General features: G+C 44.2%; 1 protein-coding gene across 27 annotated transcripts in view; it reads right to left on the bottom strand.

The window, feature by feature from the left end:
* FGGY (FGGY carbohydrate kinase domain containing) overlaps positions 1-27,424 on the bottom strand; it is a 413,890-nt gene that overhangs the window by 63,215 nt on the left and 323,251 nt on the right. For 25 of the 27 annotated variants that reach the window (XM_077891975.1, XM_077891990.1, XM_077891976.1 and 22 more), the window contains 2 exons: positions 22,034-22,154; positions 15,873-15,967 (listed from right to left, as the gene is read on the bottom strand). In XM_077891975.1, the coding sequence (XP_077748101.1) occupies positions 15,873-15,967; positions 22,034-22,154 (216 nt within the window). The remainder of the gene's footprint in view (positions 1-15,872; positions 15,968-22,033; positions 22,155-27,424) is intronic. The other 2 variants (XM_077891989.1, XM_077891988.1) reach the window with 1 other exon arrangement.

Genomic DNA, 27,424 nt, shown 5'->3' with positions numbered 1-27,424 from the left:
CCATTAGTCTACAACTTTTTGGGGGGAGTTGTTTTTAACAAGAGAGTCAAGGGATGTTGGGTAAAGGGTGCTCCCAAGACTCCTGATCAAATTCCTAATTGATCTGTTTATAGGAAACAACCCCCACCTCCAAACTGAGTCATTACCTATCCAGCCTTCTCTCTTGCTACTCTCACCCTGGGCTCTTCCCAGGGACTGAGTTGATCTTCTTCCATCCATGTTTACTCCTTTGCTCTCAACAGCACCTCCAGAGAAGTCCTCTTCTGCTGCTTCCCTGCTTATCATAGATTAAAATTTCTATTTCAAGCCTCACTTCTTATCCCAACCATACTTCTCTTTCCTGCTTCTGGCTGTTAGTTACCAGACAGTAGATAATATAATGACAAGCTTTGGCTTTAGGTTGCTTCATTTTTATCTATTCATATTTATCTAGCCACTTATAGGTGGCTTTTTCTTTTTTAAAACAGTTTTTAGGGGGATCCCTGGGTGACTCAGTGGTTTGGCGCCTGCCTTTGGTTCAGGGCATGATCCTGGAGTCCCGGGATCCAGTCCTGCATCGGGCTCCCTTCATGGAGCCTGCTTCTCCCTCTGCCTATGTCTCTGCCTTTCTCTCTCTCGCTGTGTGTCTCATGAATAAATAAATAAAATCTTAAAAAAAATAAAACCATTTTTAATGTATTTTTTATTTGTAAAAAATGACTGGCCCTATACTGCATAATACAGCACTTTGATGTCACTTGTAGAAAGAATGTGTGCTTGGGGACAGAAAAACCTGCATTCGATTTCCAGCTTGAATCTTAACACCCAGTAGGACTTGGATAAGTTCTTTTAATTTTGTGAGTCTGTTTACTCATTTGTAAAAACAGAAACAACACACTTTCCAAATAAATCTATTGTGAGAATTAGGTAAGAACAGTTAAGTATTGTCCCATAAGGAAATTTCTACACGGAGACCACAGCAATATGAGTCATGCATGCGGCTTCCTTACTGTCTGCATTGAACCAGGAAGAAAGCTTGGAAAACTCTCAGGAACAGATACAATTCTCCAAGAAACACAGGCTCTAAGACACACAAATTTAAGCTCAATTCTTAACGTCATTACTTAATATCTGTGGGACTTAGGGCAAATCACTTGCCCTCTCTGAGCTTCCATTTCCTTATTTGGGGAGTGTAAATAATCACATACCTAACATAGCAACTCACTTAGAATAGTGAATGGTCCTGAGCTCTGGCTCAAGCAAGAGGATTTCTATTCCTTTAGACTGGGCACTACCCTGAACTGTGCCTGGCTCTGACTTGTAACCAAGTCTGGTCTCCTTGAAGAGGCAGTAAGCTACATGAGGCTGTTGGCCTCAAAGCCGGACTTAGAGTTGAGTTATTCAGAGTTGGGTATTCGGTAAAGATGCTTAGGCCAGTTCCCTGTCTTGGGCATCAGTTAGTGAAATTGAACTGCTCTCCATGATAACCAGCCCCTCCTTCTCCAGTGAGCCTAGCTCATTCTAATAGGGAGAGAGGACAGGAAGTAAATTCACTGTAAGGATTGACTTCTCTTTTAATAATTAAAAAACAACCATAATCAGAGTGCAGGCAGAAGAACTAAACTACTCTAGGTCTTTCAATAGAAAGAATTTAATACAAGAAATTGGTTTTATAGGTGACCAAGGGACACAAAAAGCCAGGCAGATGATGTTGCCACAACTCAAGAGATCTGCAACAGCAGAAAGCTGCTCAACCCCTTTCGGGGATCAAGGGAATTATGGGAGGCTGTGGTATGACTAGAGCCTGGAGCTGGGGATGCCAGGCTGGAGTTGAAGTGAAAGAGCTGAGTGGCCAGAAGTGGAGCTGGGGAATCACACTAGAGCTGCAGCAGGTGCTTTTCTAGTAAAGGGAGAGAGGACCTAATGACTCCCATCTTCCTGCCTGTCAGTCTTTCACCAGTAACCCCCACTAGCCAAACCTACCCAGAGGCCAGCTGCAAGGGAGCCTGGGAAATGTAATACATTGCGGAATGGGGCCAGAGCGTGGGAGGAGGGGAGAAAAAGCTAAATGCGAGCAAACAGGCAAAGGACCAGCCCGGCCATCTTTGAGTAACAAATCCAAAGCCACAGCACAGTGTGTGATTTAGACAGTCAGCTAATAATAGTATTGGCATAGATATTACCATAATTTTGTCCAACTCTCACTGAAAGTTTACTCTTAACTGTGCTAAATACACATATCATCTCATTGACTCTTCACTACAAACTTATGAAGGATACACCATTAACAGTCTTATTTTCACAAATGAGGAAACCAGCTTGGCATGGAGAAGGGATTGACCTAAGGCACAGCTATGGCATTTGAACACAGGATTAGAACCAGATTTAGGTGATACCAGAGTCGGTGCTCTTGACTATGGTTCTAGCTATTCCTTATAATATGAATCATAGTGCAAACAGTAAAAGGGAGGGTACTGGATAAGTGGAAACTTCTCATAATTACTGAGAGGGTATTTTGAAGACCTGCATTTCCAGGGCCAAAAGCCTAGAACACTGTGGGTATTAAATGTACCCTTAAAAAAATAGAGATTAAAAAAATGCATCCCTTAATGCAGTTTATGAAAGTCCATGGTGTTCCCTCTTGAAGGCAACAGGGTATTTTTGCTAAGAGGATGCCAAGTTCAGTGGCCTCTGTAGGCTTGCTGTTTACTGATATTTGATATGCTTCAACATCTGTTGCCCTTCTCGATTGATGGGTACTTCATTTTAGCACTTCCCTGATGCCAGGCTAGTGAAAAGCTTTGGTACTGAGGTCCCCTAAGCACTGCTGGGTCACTGGTGCAGCTTTGTTTGTAAAGCTGGCTGAAGGGAGGGATATTCAGGGAGGAGGGGGGGAGGGCCACACCATCCATTGACCACGCTGCATGTTCTCATTTGTAAGCCTGGGTCAAGTGACACCTTCAGAAAGTTATAAACCCCGGCGATCCTTTACTTGAAGTCAAGTTTCAATATCATGCTCTGGGCTCTTAACAAACTAGTATATGATGAATTCTTTTGCCACTGTGAAAGTTCATGGAAGAATTGTTAGGTTGGTTTTTAAAGGAATAGCAATTTTAGGAGTTGGTACCAGGGAAAATGTAGTCTCTTTTGATGAACGGGTATACTTCCTTGAGTCTGTGAACACCATATGATTTGACACATTTCCCAGTTTTGTCTTGGTTGTCTGGAAGCTCAGAGTAATTCCCTTATTTATGAGTCAGAGACCTATAGGCCAATCTGTCCCATAAATATGTTTGGTTTGGCACTCGCCAATCCAGGGTTAAAATAATTTGAGTTTCAACGTCCTCAGGCAGGGTATACACTCTACAACTTGGCAAAGAATCAAACCATTTTGTCCTTTGCTGGTATCTCCCCCTGTTTGTATGGATTGCCTGGCACCTGAAGGCACATGAATTTGAGGATCCCCTAGTCTAAGTGGTTGGTGTATTCTCTTCTTTCTGCATAGTTTCTGATTTGTGAGTTTTATTTTGTTTAGTTTTATTCTGCTTATTCATATATCACAAGCTTCCTCAAGTCCTTTGCAGAAGTGGAGTACAAATGATAAATAAACAAACTGTTTTCTTCCCTGAGCAAAACTGCCAAGATCAGTGAAAGCAGCTGCATTCTCTCTGCATCCAAGTGTGGGTCATTCTTCTGGCTTGCCCCACCTGCTAAAGGGTCACCATGGCGGTGGGTTCAGTCATATTATTCCCTCAAGCGCGAGAAAGAATTTCTTCCTTACTAGTGAGTGAGGGCCTCAGGCACATAGTCACGTGGCATTATCTGTTCTCTCTATGGCATGTTATGTAAATCTAGCTGTAGGTGCTCCCCCTGAAGCAGCGGGCTGCAGGGCGTTGGCACGGTGGATCTGTAGCAGAACTGCCTGAGTTGAAACCCTCATCCCACCACTAGCCATCTGTGTGACCTTCAGCCAGATTACTGATGTCTTCATGCCTCAATTTTCTGCTTTATAAAGTGGGACGATACCACCTACTTCACAGGTTTGTGACGAGAATTAAATCAATACAGGAAATAACATGAGTGTTGTCCTGCATGCCAGGCACTGTGTTATATGTACTATTGTTCATAAAATCTTTGTAACAACTCAGTGGGTCAGTTAATATGAAACTGATGCTCAGAGAGATTAAGTAGCTTGCCCAGCCAGGTTTGCTCACAAAGCTAGCAGCCAAGAACAGGCCATACCCTGGCGTGTACATGTCACATGGCCCCTCCCCTAACTTCTAGCTCCATCACTAGCTAATCCTCCATGGCCCAGTTCAAACGTTGCCTTCTAAGGACTTTCCAAGTTTCCAGCCTTCAAGAGAGTGGAAGACACTCCTTCGTTGGTGCTCCATTATCCTATCATACAACAACTGTAGTTTAAATAAATAATGGCCAACTAAACCCTATTTCACCTTACATGTTCTAACGTGTTCACTGTTAACAACATAAATTGTGAGGTGATAGATCTATGATGCAGGTATTATGGTTATCTTTTACAGATGAGGGATCTGAGGCACAGATAAATTAAGTAACTCACCCAAGGTAAGTAGCAGAGCCGTGATCTGAGCCCAAGCAAGGCCCTGAGATCTTTGCTGTTTACTTGGACTTTCTCATAAAGGTACCTGCGTGTGTCCAGATCTTCCCCACTAGACTGGAACTACGTGGGCACTGAGATGCCCTTCATTCTCCTTTGTCCTCTGGTCATCCACGACTGGCCCTGTCGCATGATAAACTCTTGCTGCTGAAGAGTTTATCAATGAATTAAATAGGAAGCCTCATCACCTACTTGAATTGAGGCCCACGTGCATGCCTTTTCCCCATCTAGTCTGCTGGCATCTGTCGGCTGAGCTCACAGATCCCACCTGAACTCCAGCAGTAGAGGAGAGCAGAAAAATGCACATCCTGACATCACAGGAAGGACTGGAGTAAAAGGTACATTAATGGGAGCAAAAAACAAGCCAGTGGAGTGATTAATTTGGCCTCCCCTTCAATATTATGTTTACACAAGTTGATTATATAGCACTTAATTACTAATTTGCCCTACTTAAACCAAGACTGCTTTTAATTTTTAATGAGATAAGGGAAGGAGATGCCTTTACTTAGTAAGGAGAGCTATTTTATTTCCTTCTCTTGTTTGGCCCAGCCAGTTAATAACGTATCTAAGGAAATGCATCCCTCTCATGAATTCTTCCTCCCCATCATCTTCTCAACCTCCCAGGTTTAAAAAGGGATGGAAACAGACAACAGCTGCTTAGAAACAGACTGACTTCACCTTCTGATCTGGTTGGCTGGGTTGGGAAAGGCCTTGCAAAATGTAGAAACATGGAACCTATAAATGGTGCTGACTCTTTGGGCACTGGGTGGATCTATTCCCAGAAACCATGATTGGTTATTAGTGACAACAGAGAACATGGTCGTGGGTGTCCAAACAAGGCAATCCTCCCATAATCCTGCATTATTTCCTGGGTGTGAGTGTCAGGTAATTTTAAGAACAGCCCTGGGGAGGTCTAGACATAAGAAGAATAAAGAGATTGGCATCAGATCTGGACTCGATTGCTAGCTCTGCCACTTGCTAGCTGTTAGACCATGGGCACATGACTTACACCTCCTTAGACTCAGTTTTCTATCTGTAACGGTGAGGTGAAGAACCTATCTGGCAAGAATTAAGTATCATCTAAAGCACCTTAGCATAGTGCCCAGCTCAGAAGATGTGTATAGGACATTACTAGTTGTTTTTTAGCAGAGGTAAGGCAGGGAAATGAGAGCAGGTATAAAGGAGCACCTTTTGAGACCCCGGGATGTCTCGGGTCCTTGTCTGCAGAGCTGTGGAGTCTCCATCAGAGTGACTCAAACAGCCTGGCCATAATGCCATAAGGACCTGGCCCAGAATGTGAATAAGCACACTGACTCTTTCATCGAGAACATCTTAGTATGAATAAAATGTCGTAACTGATTTACATTCTGATGCAAGTCTCTTATCTCACCACAAATCAGTAACAAACCATTCACAGATTGGTCTCTTGTCTACAGACCAACCTAACAGCCCAGCCTGGATGACTGTGTTGAACATTTGCATGTGTTCCTGAAGACCCCCTCTCCACCCTTCTCCAGGCCTTGCGAAGCTCACTTGTACCAATGGTATCAACGAGTTCCTTTGCCCTCTGACTCTCAGTCCAGCCAATGGGGAACCCAGCAGTAAATCAGAAAGTGGGAGGAAAATGAGGTCAGTAATTCAGCTCTTTCCTTCCAGAGTTACTGGCAAGCAGGCTGACTCAGTAGTCTCTTGTGGGGTTCTGGGGTTCTAGCAACTGTGCTCTTCACCTCATAAGGTCCAACTGTTACAAACCCCAGGGTACCACATCCTCCCTTGTGACTTCTCCACGCCCTGGTCTACAGTCTTGTAAACAGTGCCTCTACTAAATTCTCTAAAATTATCCTAATTTAAAAATAAAACAAGACGAAATCAGAGAGACAAATCATAGACTCTTAATCATAGGAAACAAACTGAGGGTTGTTGGAGGAGTGGGGGTGGGGGAGGGGATAAGAATAGACATTAAGGAGGGCACATGATATGACAAGCACTGGGTATTATATAAGATTGATAAATCACTGACCTCTATCTCTGAAACCAGTGGTGAAAATGAAACTAATGAAATTTGAATAAATTTTTAAGAAGAAGAAGAAAAATAAAATTATCTTAATTTAAGAATGCTCTCTATGGGGGTGTGGACTAGAACAGTGGCATATTAAGGTACATTCAAATTCTTTTTTTTTTTTTTAAGATTTTATTTATTTATTCATGAGAGACATACAGAGAGACAGAGGGGCAGAGACACAGGCAGAGGGAGAAGCAGGCTCCATGCAGGGAGCCCGACATGGGACTCGATCCTGGGTCTCCAGGATCACACCCTGGGCTGAAGGCGGCGCTAAACTGCTGAGCCACCTGGGCTGCCCAGTACACTCAAATTCTAGTTGTCTACTACCAGTACTAGTTTTTTTTTTTTTTAAATAATAAATTTATTTTTTATTGGTGTTCAATTTGCCAACATACAGAATAACACCCAGTGCTCATCCCGTCAAGTGCCCCCCTCAGTGCCCGTCACCCATTCACCCTCACCCCCCGCCCTCCTCCCCTTCCACCACCCCTAGTTCGTTTCCCAGAGTTAGGAGTCTCTATGTTCTGTCTCCCTTTCCGATATTTCCTACCTATTTCTTCTCCCTTCCCTTCTATTCCAGTACTAGTTGTTTAAACAATACCAATCACACTCAATCACAGAAGAATACATTTCTATCTGGGAAACCTTACCTTTTTTTTTTTTAATTTTTATTTATTTATGATAGGCACACAGTGAGAGAGAGAGAGGCAGAGACACAGGCAGAGGGAGAAGCAGGCTCCATGCACCTGGAGCCCGACGTGGGATTCGATCCCGGGTCTCCAGGATCGCGCCCTGGGCCAAAGGCAGGCGCCAAACCGCTGCGCCACCCAGGGATCCCGAAACCTTACCTTTGAAATCTTAGGCTAAGCCTTGGATTCTGGCTCTATCCCTATCTAGCCATTGGCTTTTGATAAGTCATTTCACCTCTTTTAACCTGCGGCCTCATTTGTAAAATTATTATAACAGTATAGGAAACGTCCTTATGTACAACTTTTAACATGGTATCAAATTTCTAAATGTTCAAATTTCTTTGATATGCATATTACTAAAGACTTGCCACTCAACTTTCTGAATACATGGTACTTTCTTAGGGTTCACTGCAGAGTACCCAATACCTCCAGTAAACAACTGTAAGATAATTTTTTTCTTTCCAAATACTTCTTGATCACTTGCCTCAATGCTACAACCCAAACTCTTTCATTGACTTCAGTAAGACCTCTGTACATTGAATGAATCTGAATCAAACTGTGTCCAATAGCATGTGGTATGTACATATGTATATGTATGTATATGTACGTGAACATCTGTGTGTAGTCATTTGTTAGGGCCTTTTTCTCAATTATAAAAAATTCCTGATTTAACTAAAGGTCGTATCTTTCCTGGTCTCTTATTTGGGTCCATAGCCTAATTTATTGTTTTGAACATTAAGCTTATACAACATGGATCTGCTCTTCATGAATTATCTTAGTGTAAAGGAAAAAAGAAATTATACCCAACCTACTCATTTCGTTTATTTCAAAAGGGAATTTTATTATGAAAAGTAAAGGTATAAATGATCATTACAATGGGAAGTTAATTACTCACAAGCATTGGTTTCCACAGAAAGATGTTATGTATCTTTTCAGATTTGCACCAGTATGAAATGTTGTCTTGAATAAAATAAAGTTAAAGAGTTTGATAAACTTTATTCTAGAAATATAGTTCTGTAACCCTTCTAAGTTTTTTAAGGGCTCAGTAGAGGTTTGACCATTGTTTGCTTTTATAAAAAGCCCAATTCTTAAGTTTCTAAAAAAAAAAAAAAGAGGAGGGACATATTTGGGAAAAAAATGTTCATTAGGTTAAATCTTTTGTTAATAACGAGAGTATAAAAAGTGTCTTTTAATTAAAGCTCTGAATTAGTTAAAGTGCTTTTCTGCATCTACCTCTATAAAAAGTAAATGAGTGGATTATGATTTAAAAAGCAAGATATAAAATAAAACAAACAAAACAAAACAATACTGGTGGGCATGGTATGAAGCCTTCTCCAGGAAAAGGAATTAGAAAATTTCTAAATCAAAGAGGGCACACTTTTTTTTATTTCTATACTGGGTGCTCACCCAAACACTGATAACAAATGTATGCTGCTGATAAATTCTATAAACCGTATTACCCTGTGAAGGGCAGCTACACTGCCATGTTGGGATCTATGTCTTTCCTGGGCAAAGTATATGTATTCATGGGGATACAGTTTGTTGGAATAAAAAGAGCATGGACTTTGTATCAAATAAGGCTTGATTATCCTCCATGTTTCAGAGTTTCTCATCTGCACACTAGGACTGTTACACACTCACTGGTTGCCACAAAGATTTTATGAATGATGAGGGATGGAGAGTGACAGGCCCTGTTCCTAGATCACCCTATAAGGAGCAGGAGAGTCAAATGCTATATATCATATTCTGAAATAATTACCTAAAAAGAGAATTCTAATTTTCAGCTGATGTTTTGACTTTTATACCCGTGATTCCATTCTGCAAAGTACATTGGAACAGGAGATTTACAATTAATCAGAACCTGAATCTGTTGCCTTTTTTTTTTTTTTTTTTTTATAAGGAACGATTCTTGAAAAGATAAGAGTGTACTGTTAACCAGGTGTGGCAATAAGTATAATGAATGTTAGGGCCAGCAGTGCATTCTTAATTTAATTCTTCTTTAAACTACTAATTCTCAGTCCAGGATTTTCTGTTGACTTTCTATGAGGCATTGACATATGGGACAGGACACTCAGAAAATTCAATCAGAAATCTGAATCTATTTAATTAGAAACCAGAATCTCGTATCTCCAGAAACACATGCTTAAGCAGCAAAGGGCAAAAGGCGACTAAAGAAAGTTGATAATATCAGGACCATATGTGAAATGAATAGGATTATAAAGGGCCCGGGGATGAATGCTAGATGGAACTAAAATTCAGAGCAATGGACTCCTCATACACGAGAAATGGGAGCCCTGAATTTTCATCCACCGTTGGTGGGAGTGTACGGCGTTAATATGTATCCAAATTCTAAAATTTGGGAAACTTTTTGGCTAAACAATTATATCTCCCTAATTTATTTTATGGAAATAATTTAGGCTATCTGCAAACCTTTAGCTATAGAGATATTAGCTGCAGCATTCTTTAAAACAATAGAGGCAACGTAAATACTCAAAATGAGGGGATTGGTGACAGAAGCCTTGGCATATTCTATGGGATATAAAATTATGTGGCCCATAAAAATGACAAATAAAAATGTTTACTACATGTTTTTGGGTGGGGGAGAAAGCTATAGAACATTAGGCATGGTATGAACACATTTTTGTAATTTAAAGAAGTGTAAAGTGGTTTAAAAGTATATATAAAAGCGCTAGAAGTATAGAAACCAGAATCTTCACTACTGGGAAATTTTTAGGGTAGTAAGGTCACTGTTTTCATATTTTTTCTTTCAGCTTCCCTGAATTTTCTTACTTTTTCTCAATGAATATGACTGATTACTTGTAGTCCAGGAAAAGGGGGGGGGGGGAAAGGCAAATTAAGCAAGGCTGAATGTACCAAGAAATGGGACGGTTTCAAATTTCTGAATGTCTGCGACCTGAGAGTGTCTCCAAGCCTCTGGCAACTAAGATCACGATCATCAGCTTTACTCTGCATAGTGTGAAACTGGTATGTGGATGGTGACAGACTGCCAAACAGCTCTCAAACTCACAAAAGCTGACTCCCACGTAAGGAAACAGAACGGAGACGTCTTGGGTCATCTAGGAAATCCCAGACTTTGAAGCGCATAATAGGTCTGAATGTAACTGGCTCAAATGGAAGCAAACTTTGGGACAAAGAACGGCCTTGCAGGCTTCAGCGAAGCAATGAGGGTGTCTGCAAGCACTAACCTCGAGGGCAGACCACCGTGGTCAGTGAAGACCACCTCTCTTATGGGTGCCCATTGCATAAAGGACGAGTAATCAATGGCCCTCAACAAGCCACTTCCATGTGTTGGTCTGCAAGACCCAAGAGTCTGTCTGGAACGTGACAAGGAAAGCTGATGGTGGGAACCTAAGGAGTCAAGGGTTTACAGGAGTGGCAATGTTCACATTGTGGGGGAAGAGAGGTTTGGATTAATTGGTTGATTCCAAGGGCTTATTTTCTTTATACTGGTAGGTGCCTGACATTGATTGGGGAATTCTTCATTTCTTGTCACCGCCCCCTTTTTGCCGACTGCTGCTTCAGAGACTTCCTTCACTGCTGTTTTGGGGGGTGGGGGGGCAGGTGTCAACATAAATAGCACTGTTAGAGCTTGTTTCAGATAAATAGATTGGGAACAATGACACCAACAAAACCCCTGTCTTTTATGATAAGAAATTACAGAAAGCACATGACATCTGCAGGAGCCTGAAGGAAGCAGAAAGTAGAAAGCTGTTTTGTATTTTTGCCTCTGTTGCCATTTGACTGAGTTTTCTTTCATGGTGTCTTGAAACCGGTTTCTTGTTGCATGTATCCTTTGCAGTTCTTAGAACTTCTCTACTGTCTATGCTTAGATAATGTGAGCACGTTGCTATTTCATGAATGTATTTTTTTTTCCAGCTTGTTCCTTTTCCAAGGCCTTGGGAGCCTAAAGAAGTGTTATGGGATGCCCCCAACTTTCTACTCATAATTATTTGCTTTCTAGGGCATTCAGAACTAGAGAATCACTTCATAGTGCACAGACAGCCAAGGGAGTGTTGATGGGGTGACTTGGGAGATCAGGAGTGGTCAGATGGAAAGGTGACAGAGGTCAAGACTGCATAGATTCCATATTCCAGTGCATAAAAGGAGGAAGGAAGACGCCTCCTTGCATCCGCTGTCACTTGCTCAATGATTGAACTTTTACCATGAAGTGGCATCTCTGTGGTTTGATTCTATTTTACTGATTCAGCTACAGATCTGAGGTCTTTGTGAAGATAACCGTGCCATGATATTTGTCATACTATCTACTGGAGGTAGAGTTTTGAAAACTACTAAATGGAGAACACCATTTCTAGACAGAGACAACTCTTGAAGATATTATTAGTCGTTCTATTCTTTAATATGGATGGATGGTTTTATCACTACCCTCTGTGAGATCCTCATTTGAAAGGGGATCAGCAGGAAGCTTTCAAAGTCTAAGGGAAGGGAGGGCAGGAAGGAAGCAGGGAAGAAAGGGAGAGAGAGGCTATGAGGATGGCCACATGAATGAATAAAAGAGCAAGCAGTGGAGGCCAGGCACTGGCTTCAAAATTTGAAATAGTAATGGACCTTGTACTTGACTAATCTCTCCCCTTAATATCTTACCTGAACATGCTATCCACTATCCCTCTCCATCTGATAAATTGGCCCAGAATTGCAATATATAGACAGATTTGCAATTATTATAGGTAAAACTTGCAACACTAAATCCTTCTGACCTATTGCTATCACCATCGGAAGGCACAGGGCTCTATCCCTGGCTGGATAGCCCCACTCATGGGCCCAGGAAGTCGGGAACCCCTGTCTCCCCAGGCATGTAGGTTTCTTTCCTAGGTCTGTAGCCTGGGTCCTCTAGACTTTTCCTAGTCTTTCGTTCATCTGGAGGAGATGACTCTGGCTATGTCTACCAAAGTCTGCACACTATGGGAGTATAAAATGAAATCCTCCCTCCAACCACCGAATGTGTGGTCTACGAGAAGAGAAAACAATGAGCTCCTGGCAGAAATCGCTCAACTTTCTTATAAGGAAGGAGAAGCAGGCACGCTGAAGACCAGGTAGGATCTCTGAAGTTCAAAGAAAAACCTGTACTGAAGTTCAGGTTAAAAATATGAATCATAAGGAAAAAGCAATTCTATTCCACATCAGCTTGTGAGAATCCTGAGCTTGTCCCCAGGCCTGGGGCACATGGGTTGGTGCCTCTTCTTTGGAGAGGGGTGAAGGAAGCTGTGCCTATGTGCATTTACATTTCCAAAGCAGTTGTGAACATAATCATTATAACAATGTTGATGTTTATACCTGGGGTTCATGGAGGTCTTTAGATTTTTCAAGGGCTCTTTATCTCAACAGTCCCATATGAGTGGCAATTCTTCCTTTTTAGGCATTTTTTAAAAAAGGAAATAATAAAGCAAGTACGTGGAGAGGCCAGGTGACATTGCCTGAAGATACCCAACGAGCAAGCACAGGGGTGGAGACTATAGGATTCTCTCGGGCATGCAATGCCAGATGAGCTTTCAGAGCTCTCTCAGCTGGGGGCTCTCTTTACTAGATTATAGTGTCTCCTAGAAATTACAGTCACGAGGGGCTCATCCTTCCTTGGGTTTAATAGGAGAGACGAGCTTGTCTTTAAAATGTTGTGAGATTTGCAGCTGCTACTCCTGTCACCAATCCCAATATTCAATGCACCCTATCTGAGATTCTGTTCCAGAAGATTAACGGAAAAATCTGATGTAGTGACGATGATGTCAGTGAGGAATTAAGTTCGGTTTCCACGTAGGCAAAGATGTGTGTGGAATCGTCTTGGAGCTAGAAACTCCAGATTTGACCAAGATACCACTGAGGTACATAAAGTCACAGTAGGAAGTATCTATCTGATGAAGCAGCCCTATCCCACACTACTCTTTTCTTTTTTTTTTTTTTTAAGATTTTATTTATTTATTCATGACAGACAGAGAGAGAGAGAGAGAGAGGCAGAGACACAGGCAGAGGGAGAAGCAGGCTCCATGCAGGGAGCCTGACGTGGGACTTGATCCTGGGTCTCCAGGATCGGGCCCTGGGTTGAAGGCGGCGCTAAACCCCCGAGCCACCGGGGCTGCCCCCCACACTACTCTTTGTTCAAGCTATAGACTATCCCCTGATTTGTGACCAACAGCAGGTATTTCTTTTCAGAAAATACAGCTTTAAACATTTATGAAGCCAAAACCTATTTTTAACACAAAAAGAAAAAAAAATCAAAGTAGGAAAAAAATGAAAATCAGGATGGGATATAGATCCAGAGAGCCTTAGTTTCAATTCTGCTTCTGCCCTTTATTAACTGTAGTCTTGGGAAAATTATTGAAAACTGCTCTGAGCTTTGGCTTCCTCCATATGTAACACAAGGATGAAAACATTTAGCCTTCAGGCAGGGAGGCTGTCAAGATCAAGTGAGGTGTCTTAGTCTGCTCGTGCTGGCGTGATAAAGCACCAGAGATTGGGCATTTAAACAATAGAAATTTGTTATCTCATAGTTCTGAAGGCTAGGAATCCACGATTAAGGTGCCAACAGGGTCAGGTTCTGGTGCGGGCTCTCTCGCTCACTTGCAGGGGGCCACAGATATGCTGGGTCCTCACATAGTAGAGAGAGAAAGCACAAGCTCTCTGGCATCCTTCCTAGAAGGGCACTAAGTCCATCATGAGGACCCCACCCTCATGGTTTCACCTGACCCCAGTCTCCCCATGAAAGACCCAGTTGCCAAATACCATCCACACTGGGAGCTAGGGCTTCAAAATATGACACATGAACGGACATGTTCCGATTACAATATGATGTAAGCCTATGCAGATGCTTCTCAAAGCATCTCTCCTGTTTTGCTTTACCTACTATTTGCCCTAGGAAGAGCATTCTAGCTGTGAGAATGTCCCCATAAACAGATGCATTAAAATAATAATTGACCAATCATTGACATTTCAGCAATAAAGAACCCCATACGATGTTTTTGAGACAGTACTGGACAATCCAGAAATCGTTGAGAATTCAGCTGTACCATCTTTGATCAAAAATTGTCGTTGAAAGCCACTTGGCATTCACGAGTGGATTCAATTCCCCGGGAGAGATATTTCCCAGATTTCAGTTCCAGAAGTGTGGCCGGTGTGCGGTATACAGACAGACCGTGGAATCAGACTCTTGCATCTGTGTTTCCAACAGTGTACCCTTCGCTTCTGTCACCTTTTTGTAACCCTGTCATCTAACCTCTGTTGCCCGTGTAGGTTATAGGTGTCAGGAAGGTCACAAGAAGGGCACCCAGTACAGTTCTTGGTACATATGAGGGTCACGATAAATAGCACTCTAGTGACTGGGCTACTGGTATAAAAGCTGCTTCTCATCCTGACTTGGAGACCTTGAGCCAGCCAGTTAAGCTCTCTGGACAAATATTTCTTGAGCTCTCAGTTGAGGCTGGGGAGCCAGCCTCCTTGGTTCTGGCATTTACTACCTTTTCTGAGACTAACGTACTTCATTTCTTTACGCCTCAGCTTTTTCAACTATAAGATGGGAACACTGGGACTCAGTACGCATTCCTGATCTAGAGAAAGAACCCCTTCTGTGCGCCTGATGATTACTACAGATAAAGAAACAGAGTCAAGAGCAGAATGGTCAGGTCACAGAGCTAGGAGGGAGTCGAGGTAGGATCTGAGCCCAGGCAGCCAGAGTCCAAAGCCTGTGCTCCCAGCCTCCTCCTGGGCTGCTTCTCTACCTCTCCATAACCTGTTGTTAATTTTACTATTTTATCACTCATAGTCTCTCCATAAAACCTACGTGAGATGTCTTTTGCAATTTGGAGGCAGGAAAAGCCTTGTCTCCCACAAGAAACTAATGTTTCCTCTTTTTTGAAAATAAGAATTATGCAACTTACCATGTGTTCGTTTTTGTCTTGGCTGCCAGGAAGCTCAGAGTCAAGTTGTGTGCTCCATCACAGCCACCACATTATTTCCTTTTTCCTATATCTTTGTTCCTTTTTTCCTATTTATTTATCTATCTATCTATCTATCTATCTATCTATCTATCTATCTATCTATTTATTTCTAATGGTTTCATTTGTGTTCTTTATTGATAGAGTCCTCAAAATTATCTGGAAAGTGGTGGGTGGAGATGAAATAAGCAAATAGTAACCTGAAATTTATACGAAAAACAGAAGTTTTGAACCTTATCTATTTCCTTTGCTACAAAAATAAAAAAAGGTCAACAGGAAAGTAAAAGAAACAATTTAAGAGCTATTTGAAAGGAGAGAAAAGAAAACTAACAGAAAAACAGAGTGACCAACACTAACAGAGGCCAAGTCAAATGAAAACTGCAATAAATATGTCTGAGGCTAGAAGTGTTTGTGCTTTCCCTGGCTGGAACCTATCATTTCTTAATTACATCCTATGTGTGTTTTGCAAGATGTGAGCTGCTGTCAAGAGGAAGGACAGCCTCAGACGGGGAGGGGCCATGACCCACCCCTTGGTCCTCACATACCTGTACAGAAGTGAAATCCCCCGAGGCACAGGCACCCAGAATAGCAGCGCCCACAAGAACAGACTCCACCTCTTGCGACAGGACCACAGGCATGCCTGCACAGGACAAGGCCACACCTTGGTTAGGGAGCAGGACAGGGGGTGGCGGCGAGGGGAGCCAGCAAGCAGCTCCAGCAACAGAAACACCTGATATGATGTGGCGTGAAGGGGGCGGCAGGTACCCTCTCCCCGTTCCCCACAGTTCTCAGTTCTTTGGGATGACTTGATTCTGAAGGATTTCACAGTCTGTGCGTGCTGGTGAGGTAGCCAAGAGCCCCAAGGGACCCGGCACCACAGACATCAACTCTTGAGACCTTTTTGGCCAGTTTTCCAGGCTTCTGCTAGCTGCTACTTGCCAGGGGTTCAAGTTCCCTTCAACAAACACTTCTGGAGTTCTTTGCAGGGCCCAGCAAACATGGAGATGAATCTGACTCTGTCCTGCTACTCGGGTCTCAAGGGAGAGGTGGAGGAGAAAGAGGTGAAGACGGTGCAGGGGGTTGGTTCTCTAACTGAGATGCACTGAGGAAAGGGAGGTAGTAACAGGGTGTGATTAATCCTTCTGGTGGCTTCCTATTTCTCTGCATACAAGCCAAAGCCTTTACAATGGCTGGCAAGACCCTCCAGAGCCGGTGCCCACCCCGGCTGTATCCACCCTGGCCTGAACTCCTTGTTTTCTTGAATCAGCTTCGGGGCCCTCGCCCATACCGTTCCTTCTGTCTGGGTCACTTCCTCCCAGATGCCCACAAGGCAGCTCCCTCTGCGTCCCTGTGTACTTGCACAAACATACCCTTCCCACTGCGGCTTTCCTGACCATTCAGTTTAAAGTGACAACTTACCCGCGACACTCCTCATCCCTCCTCTATTTCCTCAGCACCTTCCAGCCATGCACGATTACTTCTCTTGTTTACCACCTGTCTCCCCTGCTAGAACAGAAGCTCCATGAGGGCAAGCTCTTGGTCTCAGCTACTGCTGAATCCCTGGAATTGACACTAGTTACCTAGTATCTAGCACATGGTAATAAGGGCTTCAGTGGCAAAAGAACGAGTTTCCCAGACAGGGGATGGAGGCTCATCAGAATGGAGAGGAATATTCTGGAGGTATGTGAAGGACAAATAGTGGTCCACCAGGCAGCAAGGATGTGTTCTGGATGCAGCTCCTGGAAGTTGAGGCTCACAGTGGGTTTAAGAGGAGTAAAAGTAATTTCAGATCCTCAGGATTGTATATTTATATATGTACATATGTGTGTGTGTGGTATAAATAAAATATACATGAAATATAAGTATAAATGCATTTGCTAATCAGGAGATGGCAGCAGACTCCACAGAGGTAAGCTCTGTAGCCAGACCTGAAAATTTCCCTCTATTCAAGACAGGAGACTGACTTTTCCAAAGACTGGATTTGTCTTCCTATCTTTTCTGCAAAGACCTTCCTGGAACATCCACCCCTGGGGTCCCATTAGCTCCTGACTCATCCTCCTACTCCCAGGCTGGGTTAACTGCTCGGCCGCCCCAGCAGAGTGTCGGGGAACAGAACTCCCACACACAGCCAGGGGGCTCAGGCATGCCAGCCCCCCGACCTCAGGGCCAGCACTTGAGCCACTGGCGGCAAGCATCTGGGGTGGGATCGGGTCTCTGGGAAGAGCTCAGAGCCAGTGCCACTAGCCCTGGGTCCTTTAGCAAGTTACTTAATCATTCAGCCTCGGTTTCCTAGTGTACACAATGGGGTGGATAGTGAGACTTGCTGCACCGGTTTGCAGTGAGGATTCCTGAAAGAAGGCACACATGGGGCTCAGCACACTTCCAGCCTCTGTTTAGCCCTTGAGGGCAGTGGCTGCCGCTGTCAGAATGACCACTGATTGTAGAAGACCCTCTACATGTGCTTTGCCCAGACTGAGACTGGAGCAGTGGGGGAGGGACAGAGCAGGTGCCCGTCAACCTTCTAGAGGGGAAGGGTAGGCAACGGGCCACACAGAAGGCCTGTGCTGCCCAAATCCGCAGAGCACGGCATGCCTCTGCAGAGTCCCGGGATTATGTGTGCCTAAGTGCTTGTGAGTGGTACTGTGACCACCCCGGGGGACCTGGCACTTGTTAGAAGATAGCAAGCGCCTCCAAATGCCATTCCTCTCCCTGCCCCTCCTTAGGCTGTCAAAAGTATAACTAGTTCTGAGCAGGGAGGAGCTACCTGCAGTCCCCTGTCCTTGGGAGCCAGAAACCAGCATGAGTCCAGTGAATTATCCCCCACTAGCTCTCCAGTTACACCCTAAGCACCCTGGAGCCAGACTGAGAGAGTAGGAGTTCTGGCTTCCCTGCCGATTTAGCTGTGGGACCCTAGGCAAGTTACTGGACCTCTCTGTGTCTCAGTTTCCCCATCTGCAAAATGGGAGGCTGAAATTCCACCTCCCTCTGGGGCTGCTCCGAGGATTGAAAGTGCTACTGTAAGGAAGGCACTACAAACAGTGCTTGGCTTAGAGGAAGCACTAAATTCGCATTAGCGGTCAGGATTCTTAACATTTACCTTCTTCTCTCTCAAGCCTCTCTTCACCCCTGTCACCCCAGTGGGGAGGAGGGAGGGATCGACTCACTGCTTCTGCTTCTCCTTTGGGTCACTCCCACCTCTTCCCCATTCACCGAGGGTCCTGGGACACTGGCGGGGGTAGGCCTCATATCTTCACGGTCACGTACCTGACCCACCTCCAGTCTGGCAGCCTTTTCATGTAGCTGCCCAGTCTCAGGTGGGTTATGTCCCTGCTGGGCCCCTGCAAGCCCAGGGCGGGTAAGACTGTGGGTAGACCCAGGGGACTGCCTGGTCATCAGGGTTTCCCTACACTCTGCCCACACCCCAGCAAACAGACCCTCTGTTTGACTTCTCTCCAAACTCTGAGTGTGTCATCTGTTCCCTGCCTGCTGCCTGGACCTGACTCATACTGACACCAGCACCCTCTGGGTCCCCACTGCACTCTCCAGACACTGGTTAGAGACCCGAGAGCACTCGTTCTCTTCATAACGACCCTTTTGGCAGGACATCATGGTTCCTTCTCGCATCCCCCGCCAAGCTCTGAGCTTGGTACGCTGGTGTGCTTGAAGACGGCTCCTGAATCAATCAATGGAGGGGCAAAGGATGAAAATAACGAGTAACACAGAAAGAGGGAAACCCTTGCTGCAACTGCCAGAGCTAAAAAAACAAAATTCAGATGGAGGAACATTTAGTCCCAAGTCAATGGGGGAAACCTACAATTACTTAGTACACACCAAGTATTTCTTGAAACCACAGTTAAACTAACTGCCAGGGGTACTGGGAGATTCTTCGTCCTCACGTAGAAGCTACTTTCCCAAGTTGGCAAAGCCCCATTTTCTCTGCTTGCACGGAGACGCCTGCTCCCCAAATGGCAACGATTTGCTTACAAAATATTAAACTGCTTTTTCCCCCCTCAAACACCTCTTTTTTTTGGTGTGGGGCTGTTTTAAGGGAAGAAGTGAACTGACACTTATTGATCACCGACTCTGAGCCAGGCTTGGAGCTTGGTGCTCACAAACTCACAAGCAGGTACTCCTCGGCATGATCTAACAGGGAGGTTGTATTCTTTCTTTCAGACGAGGAAAGCGAGGCTCAGAGAGGTAAAGCAACTTGCCCAAAGTCACAGAGGTGATCCCCTGTTCTTTCCAGGACTCCGCACTGTCTCCAAAGAATCTTCTAAATCCCGTTGTGTTTTTGACAGTATTCCTAAGAGTCCTGCAGGTCTAGGGTCCTCTCTAATCCTTTCTCTGTGGGAAAACTAGAGCAACTACAATGTTTAAAGGCATCAAAGACTCTACCTATACACCCACTGCTGTGTACGTGCCTTTTACAGGAACAAATGCAAATGTGTTCTTTTCTCTGAGCTGGGTGAAGGAGAGGAAGAAGGCAGCTCTGCCTGGAATTCGAACTATTTTATCTGATGCATTAATGAGTTTAGCAGAACCCAAAGCATTTAAAGGCAGATGCACTTTGCCATCACTTGTCAGTCACAGCTTCCTAAAGCAGAGGAATTCCAGCCAAAGAAAAGGTCCCTTTGTCTGGAACTGTAACTGGTCTGCAGCCAGAGACAAAGGGTCCAGTTTCAATCGGAATCCAAATAACGATGAACAGCCTTTTCATTCAGCAGCCCTGGTTTCCAAAGCAGAACTTTCTGTGAAGTGCTGTACCCCTGCTTCTGAGTCAGCTCAGGGACATGAGGCCCAGCAGAGGACCCACTCTCATCAAGGCTTGAGCCACAGTGGCCTGTCAGGCCCCAGAGTCACCCACACCGCCCTGCTCCTGGGGGCCTATTTCCCATTCTCCAACGGGATGTGATAGCCAAGGCAGATCTTATCCCTCTCCTGCATCCCGGTAGGAAGGCTTCCTGGCTATCAGAAGGCTGAAATTGGGAAGTGGCTCATAGATCACATTTTACACCTGAATCTTATCTGACCGGTGGACTTCTAGATGAAACGTGGTTATCGGTTTTCTCTTGGGGGAAATTACAAGGTAATTTGGGTTCCTTTTTTTAGGTCTGTCTTCTCTCTGCCTCAGAATGGTCTTTTGGGAAAGGAAGAATAATCATTACATGATTACAAATTACTCAGAAAAGCTAAGAGACCAGGGCGGGCAACACAGTGCAGGGGGCGCTGGGCCTTGATATTCCTGGGTCCCAGTCCAGGTGCTGCCCCTCCCCTCCTCCTTTGACTTTGGTCAGGCAATTGAACTGACCTCCCCGAGCCTTGGTTTCTTTGTCTGTAAGATGAGGTGCCAATTTCTACTCTCAGCAGTTTATAAGGTTAAATGTACACAGAGGGATTCCAGCAACCCACAGTGGGATCTTGGTTAATGATGGTAATTTCTATACTTAACATCCCGATATATTTACCCATAGACTATGTGCCTTTTCCATATTGTCCTCTGGCTTGTGCCTCAGTTGACTTATCTCTAAGATGGGGATGAGTAATTTATTTAGTTGGATCTCACAAAGTGCAGGGGTTAACTATGCCCCAACATTTGGTAAAACTCTTGTCTTCAGGGATCTGCATCATCTGGAGGCAGCACAGGTAATATGATGAGGCAACGTCAAGGGCAAGGCCCTCGACTCACGCAGCCATCAGAGGAGGAATCCAGGGGATGGGAGACAGCAAGAGATCATGATGAAGAGACACCACTGAAGGGTCAACTCATGTCACGTTTGAGCTGGCGCTGTGGGCAGGGCCCAATCCCCTTCTGTTTCCTTTCCCTCTTCCTGCTGTGGTGCCTGGCCATGCCAGGGTGGGTCCCAGGGTGTCAGGAGACACCAGAGGAGAATGGAGTGAGACGTATGAGGCCACTAGTTCCAGGGGAATGGAAGTCCAGGCTAAGCTCTGTAGTATCAGCAAGCCTCCTACCAATGGGATCCCTTTCCTAAAGCCCAGGGATCTGCACCAGGGATCCTGCTCTGCTGTGCTCATATCACAAAGGGAGTAGCCCATGATGCTGGATTTTCTCTATCTGTGTCATGAGCTCTGAAAGAATCACAGGACCCTGGGATCTTAGGGCTCACATTCCTATCTGCAGCCAGACCCCTGTTCCCACAGTAGCTGGGCTCTGAATTCTTTCTTCAAAGACCGCTTCCCTGTCACTTCCTCCAGACCACTTGCCCTGCCCTGTCCCAGGTCCCAGCCAGGATGAGTTACCCCATTACGTTTCCCTAAAATTCTGTGCGTTTCTTACTCTAAGCTCTTGGCACACTACATTTGTACATCTGTTTGTCCTTTTCAATAGACTTAGAGATCTTTGGAGGCAGGAATCCTCTTTCTTCAATATTCCCCACAGGCGGGCATCAGAAGAGGTAGTTGGACTGTTTCATAAATGGTTAAATTACAACCTAGCCTTGCTGGTCTCTCTCATCTTATTTCCCAGGATCACTCAATAGTTGGATTCACAGAGAAGTCGCCTTCTCCATCACGACTACAGACACTTCACAGTCATCTTAAGAAAAAAAAAACAAAACCTTTTAACCTAAATATTCATAATAACTTGGCACATCACCTGTATACCCTATTTCCAACCCTGCCCAGCTGTTAGCCAGGGACATTGGCTGCCACGCCCACGACAGCCTCCTCTCTTCCTCCCCACACTCACCTGTAATGTCCGCATGCATCTGCACAAAAAGTGGGTTCTTGCTCAGGCCTCCGCATAGGAAGAGAGTACTGATCGAGTGCCCTGCTGCCTCCATGGCCTCTATAATGAGGCGGGTCCCAAACTTGAAGGGAAAAGCAGAAGAGAACATCAGTATAGGAGCACAAGGAAACGCTATGGGATGTTTACTGTTTCCCCAGCACCAGCCACCACACCGAGAGCTTTATACACACAGGCTCAGAGAGCTGAGGCTTGGAGAGATGAGGTTGCCTCTGATCACAGTTAATTCCAACCTGGGTCTGTCTGACTCCAAACCTCTCTTAATTACTATCCCATTGGTTTCCATCAGTAAACAACTGACAATGTTAACACAGTTAATATTAACAGAGTTCACCGACGCAAATGTCTGCGGTATGTCCACTGTGGCCCTGGTCCTCTAGCGGGGGCTGGGGATGGAGGCACTGGCTGGTGGCCTCTGAGTCCATCTCCCTTCTTTTTGTAGGAACTAAAGAGGTTTCTAAAGCGGTTTCTTCTTTGAGAAAGGGCACCAATAAAATCAGCGGCAGAAACGTGGGAAGAGAGCTCTAACTGCATGAAGGCAAGAGTAAGACTTCAGACTGACAAAGGGCCAACCTGACCTTTGTTATCATCCGAAACCAGGTAGTGGTTCCCCAAGGATGCTTCTAGAGCCAGAGTCCATTCCAGTCAGTCCTTCACAGTCTGAGATGGCAGGGAAGTCACATGCTCTGGATTGCTCAGGGTTCCACCGTATTTTCATTTCAGACCTTGTGTGCTGGTATCTTCCTAAATGTGCTATGCTCATCCTTGTCTTGCTAAGTTTTACCAAACTCAGTAAAAAAATCATTGATGCTTGAAGAAAGGACACTACCATAGGATCACCGTGGTGAATGTTAATGTGCAATTCATTAGTTTTAATTAGGATATGTAAACAGCTAAAAAAAATCAGTTTCTTTGGAAGTTCAAAACTGAGAAGCTCACGAGTCCTAATTTTTTGGGGGGTCAGGATTAAAACCAAAAAGATGAACTGTGACATGACTTTAGGAGGCAGCCACGTGGCAATGGTTGAGAAAGGGGTTCTGGAGAGAAATGAGAGATGAATGGTTGTTTTGTTTTGTTTTGTTTTTGTGGAGAAAGAGCCCTTGAGATGTTTGAAGAGTGACTGACTCTGAGGGATGACACAGTACAAGGTGTGCTCGAGGGGGTGCGTTAAAGAAGTAGGGAGAGAAGGTCAGGGAACCTAAGGAGGTCCTAAGGATCCAGGAGGCCACAGATGAGGCAGCCACCAAGAAGGAGGCAGAGTTGGGGCTGGAAAGAAGTTGAGAGACAATGTCATAGATTCTGTGACAGTATGAAGGTGTCGCTGGGAAGGCAGTACTCAAGGGTGTAGAGAAGGGGAGGAGGTAGTTTAGTGTGAGGGCAGGCTGTATTAGAGCTTAACCAAAGTGAAAGGAGAAGGTTGGGAAGCGGTCAGGACGTCCCCCTGACCACTGACCCCAGGGGATGGGATGTAGGGCAAGTGAAGCCTCTTTTGACCACCAGTCTGGAGAGCTGTCTCTCCCATACCTGGGGGTGCCTCTGGAGAGGGAGTAGCTAGAAGGTGTTCTGGGGACAATGGGTCATGAAATCCTGAATGTTGTGTAGTAAATTATGAAAGACAGGGGCAGTTCGGGAGCAAAAGCACAGCAGTTCCAGCCCAGAGGCCTTCAGCTATTAGTGAATCTGGTAAGAATATGGATTAGGTAAAAACTTAGGCCTCCAAAAATAATCCACAGATGTAGTGTGTTAAAAAAAAATTAAAACATGTTGTACCGTATAAGGCCAGATCCTGCTTATTGCATGTGGCTGATTACCCCCAGATGTTCTTTCTTAAGCTTTTTGGGGGTCATGAACCCTCTTGAGAATATGATAAAACCTACTGACCTTTCCAGAAGACAGTCACTTAAAAAATAGTATTATAAATGATTTTGGGAGGTCTACAGATTGCCGTTACGTCCACCTGGATCATTCGCATCTGTGGACTCAGACATCCTAGTCTACTCAAGAGCATGATGAGTCTGTAGTAGCCAAGAGCATGGCTTTTGAATTCAAGAAATCCAGGATGGCATAAGACATTTCACCTACTTCTTGAATCCAACCTGTATCAAATCTTTCCAAGACTCAATCCTCATTTTAAAAAAAGTAACAGTAATACCATATTCCTGTGTTTGAACACTCTGAATTGTCAGAAATGTTAACATGCAAAAATAGTCTTAATGTGCTCTTAGATTTGATGAACTATTAATACCTACCTTGCACGGTTGCTGCTGTAGACAGTGTATGTACAACGCACACAAGAGTGCTGAGTACATGGAAGGGGTGTGGAAATGAGCGTTATTCTGGTTATTAGCTGTATTCTAGGCACTCTGCTATGCACTTTGATGTCATTTCTAATCTGTGGACAAACTCAAAAATTGCACCTTGTTATCCCCATGTAGGAATTATGGGATTTGCCTGAGGCAGTGCAGTCTGCATGGGGAAGGGGGCGGGGGACAGCTGCACGCACCACCCCCTCAAATGCATGGAAACACCATGCAAAATTGGGATTTCTGATACTTCTAAAACCACAGACCTGCGGCTCACGTGATTAGCAGGCCAGAGTGGAGAGTAACACAAAGCACATTCCCTTGGGAAAAGGCAAAAAAGTATCAGAACAAGAGGCACTCCCTTGGGAGGGGCTGTGACAGCCTGCCTGCCCCCCATGTGGCATTGTTGGCTGGAATTTCCCACTAGGGTTGGCAGGGCATTCCCTTTCGGGTGTCCTAGGCTCCACTCTGTGAAACGTTCCACCCTCCTTAAATGCCCTGCCACAGGGCTTTGTGCTAAAATGATTTTGTGCTCACCTTTCTGGAAAAAATGTTTTCACAGAGAAATTTAAATTAAAATTGGGCTCTTCCACTGGGAATGTACAGAACCTAATGCAAATCGAGAGACTTCAAATGCAAATAGTACTTTTTAAGGGTCTATTCTGAAAGGAAACTACAGATGAACAGGCTATGGATAAACTGGTTGTTTGACAAGTCTTTCAATTAAGTGTGATCGAGAGAGAATTTTACTTCGTGGAGAGTTTCGCACAGTCCCAAGTTAACTTCATTACAATATCTCTTTCATTCTATTCCTGCAAAATACCAACCACAGATATCCCTATAGAGAGCAATTTGTTTAACTTTAACCTATTCATAACGAGTAGATGCTAGGGCAATATTCAGAGCCAATGAAACAAAAAAAAAAATGTTTTTCAAGTTAAACATCATGGGAAAATATCTGTGATCAGGCTACTTCATTAAAATGCACATTTCTGCCTCAAATATCAGCATACCCTCGTACCTTTGCAAAACAAGTTGAACTCCTCACAACTCAACTGACCCCACAATAAAGCCTTGTCGAAAGATGGGTCTTAAATTTCCTTCCCTCCACGGTATTATAAAGGTCATTAAGACAATGGACAGAACAAATATGACAGCTTTTAATACATGTACAACCCATTAAATACAAGATTGATTTTCCAAGTGGTGGTATTTGGGAACATGGAGCTTGGCTCCACCCAGCCCGTGTTCCGTTTAACCTCATTTATATATTTTTGGGCTCCTGCTGCAATGTTCTTACCAGGAATGGGGCCTCTGTGAGGCAATCCCGGCCCAAATAACAGTGTTTGCTGAGATGTGTAAAATAACAACTGGTCTTGGAAATGCCTGAAAGCTTATTTCGTCCATATAGCTTTTACAAACATTTTGAAGAAAAATGCAGGTTGGTGGAGTGGAAGAGCAGAAGATTGAGAGTGAGAAAGGCAGTTCTCAGACAGGCTCAAGGTCTGACTCTACCACACACTAGCTATCTGACCTTGCAAGGTGGTTTTCCCTCTGTCTGGATAATAAGGACAATCCCTCCTACTTACAGGGTGACTCCTCTAAGCCACGGTGGGTAGGTACTCTGGTGCCTGGCACAGCAAGTGAATGTCAACAAAAGTTCTGCCTCTTAACTGTACTCAGAGGATGAGCATCGCATAGCTCCGATTTTCTATTTCGATGCATCCATTTCATTCCACTCTAAGGCGTTTCACACAATAGCACTGGCAATTCGAAAAGGAAAGTTCCTCAATGCTTCATACGTCTACTTTTATTTCAGAAAGCCATGGCTTCCAATCCTAGCTCTGTCACTTACTAGCTATATGAAGTTGAGCAGGTTAATGAACCTTGCCAAGGTGTAGGTTTCTAATGTGTGGAAGGGGGATGCTAACATCTAACTCATATTAGGTTAAGTCATGTAATATTTGTAAATATTTAGCACAGTGCCTAGCACATAATATCCCAAAACTATATTATTTATCAGTGTCACCATTATTACTATAAAACAGGATCACTAAGGAATTGTCTTTACTACTGATGCACATTATTCTCCTCCATATTCATTTTTACTATTCACTCCCTCCATCGTGAGAGATGTCAGAATGATCTGTTTTTGACAAAGCTCCGATAAATAATGCTGGCTGATTGATTTCACTGAACTGGCCAAGCTGTTAAATTGATGACAGTTGCTTCAGGAAGATAGAGTCAAACTGGTATGTAAACTACAAGGACTGGGATCCCTGGGTGGCGCAGCGGTTTAGCACCTGCCTTTGGCCCAGGGCGCGATCCTGGAGACCCGGGATCGAATCCCACGTCGGGCTCCCGGTGCATGGAGCCTGCTTCTCCCTCTGCCTGTGTCTCTGCCTCTCTCTCTCTGTGTGTGACTATCATAAATAAATGAAAAAAAAAAAAAAAGTCAAAAAAAAAAAAAAACAAAAAACTACAAGGACTGTTTGATCTAACCAAGTTGGCCTATTCTATGTAAGACCATACTTTCCCTTAGTGGTTGGGAAGCTCTGCTCTCTTATCATATCTACATGGCACCTGACAAAAGTGAACATAAGAAAAGCACCTCTCTTAGTGATATGGGTATATGAAAAATGTATGTAGTTCTATTATTTGAAGGAGTAAGATTATGGAAGTGGTATATGGAGAAACAAAATAACAATGGCATATGAACATGTCCACATACCATTATCATAAAAACTTTCTGCGTCTCTGAAAAATAAATCTTGAATCAGAATTTAGTGAACTGATTTTTCCTTTCGGTTGGTCCACATTCTCTTACCAGAGTGACTAAGTTTCACTTAATTAACTGTAATTTTGGGATTCCTCCCAGTTCTAAAGCCTGGAAAGCTAGGACCCACTCCTCCAAAACTTCCTAACATACGCAGATACAATCTTCTGTAGCCCATTTCTGGGTCACCTCTGGAGAATAAGATTCCTTAGATGGCGATGGTTAAGCTTCCAGGATTTTGTTTTTATTTTGGAT

The sequence above is a fragment of the Canis aureus genome, chromosome 3, assembly GCF_053574225.1.
Source record: "Canis aureus isolate CA01 chromosome 3, VMU_Caureus_v.1.0, whole genome shotgun sequence".
Classification (NCBI taxonomy): Eukaryota; Metazoa; Chordata; class Mammalia; order Carnivora; family Canidae; genus Canis; species Canis aureus.
The sequence above is the reverse complement of the archived record's forward strand: the minus strand, read 5'-3'. Positions and strand labels throughout refer to the sequence as shown.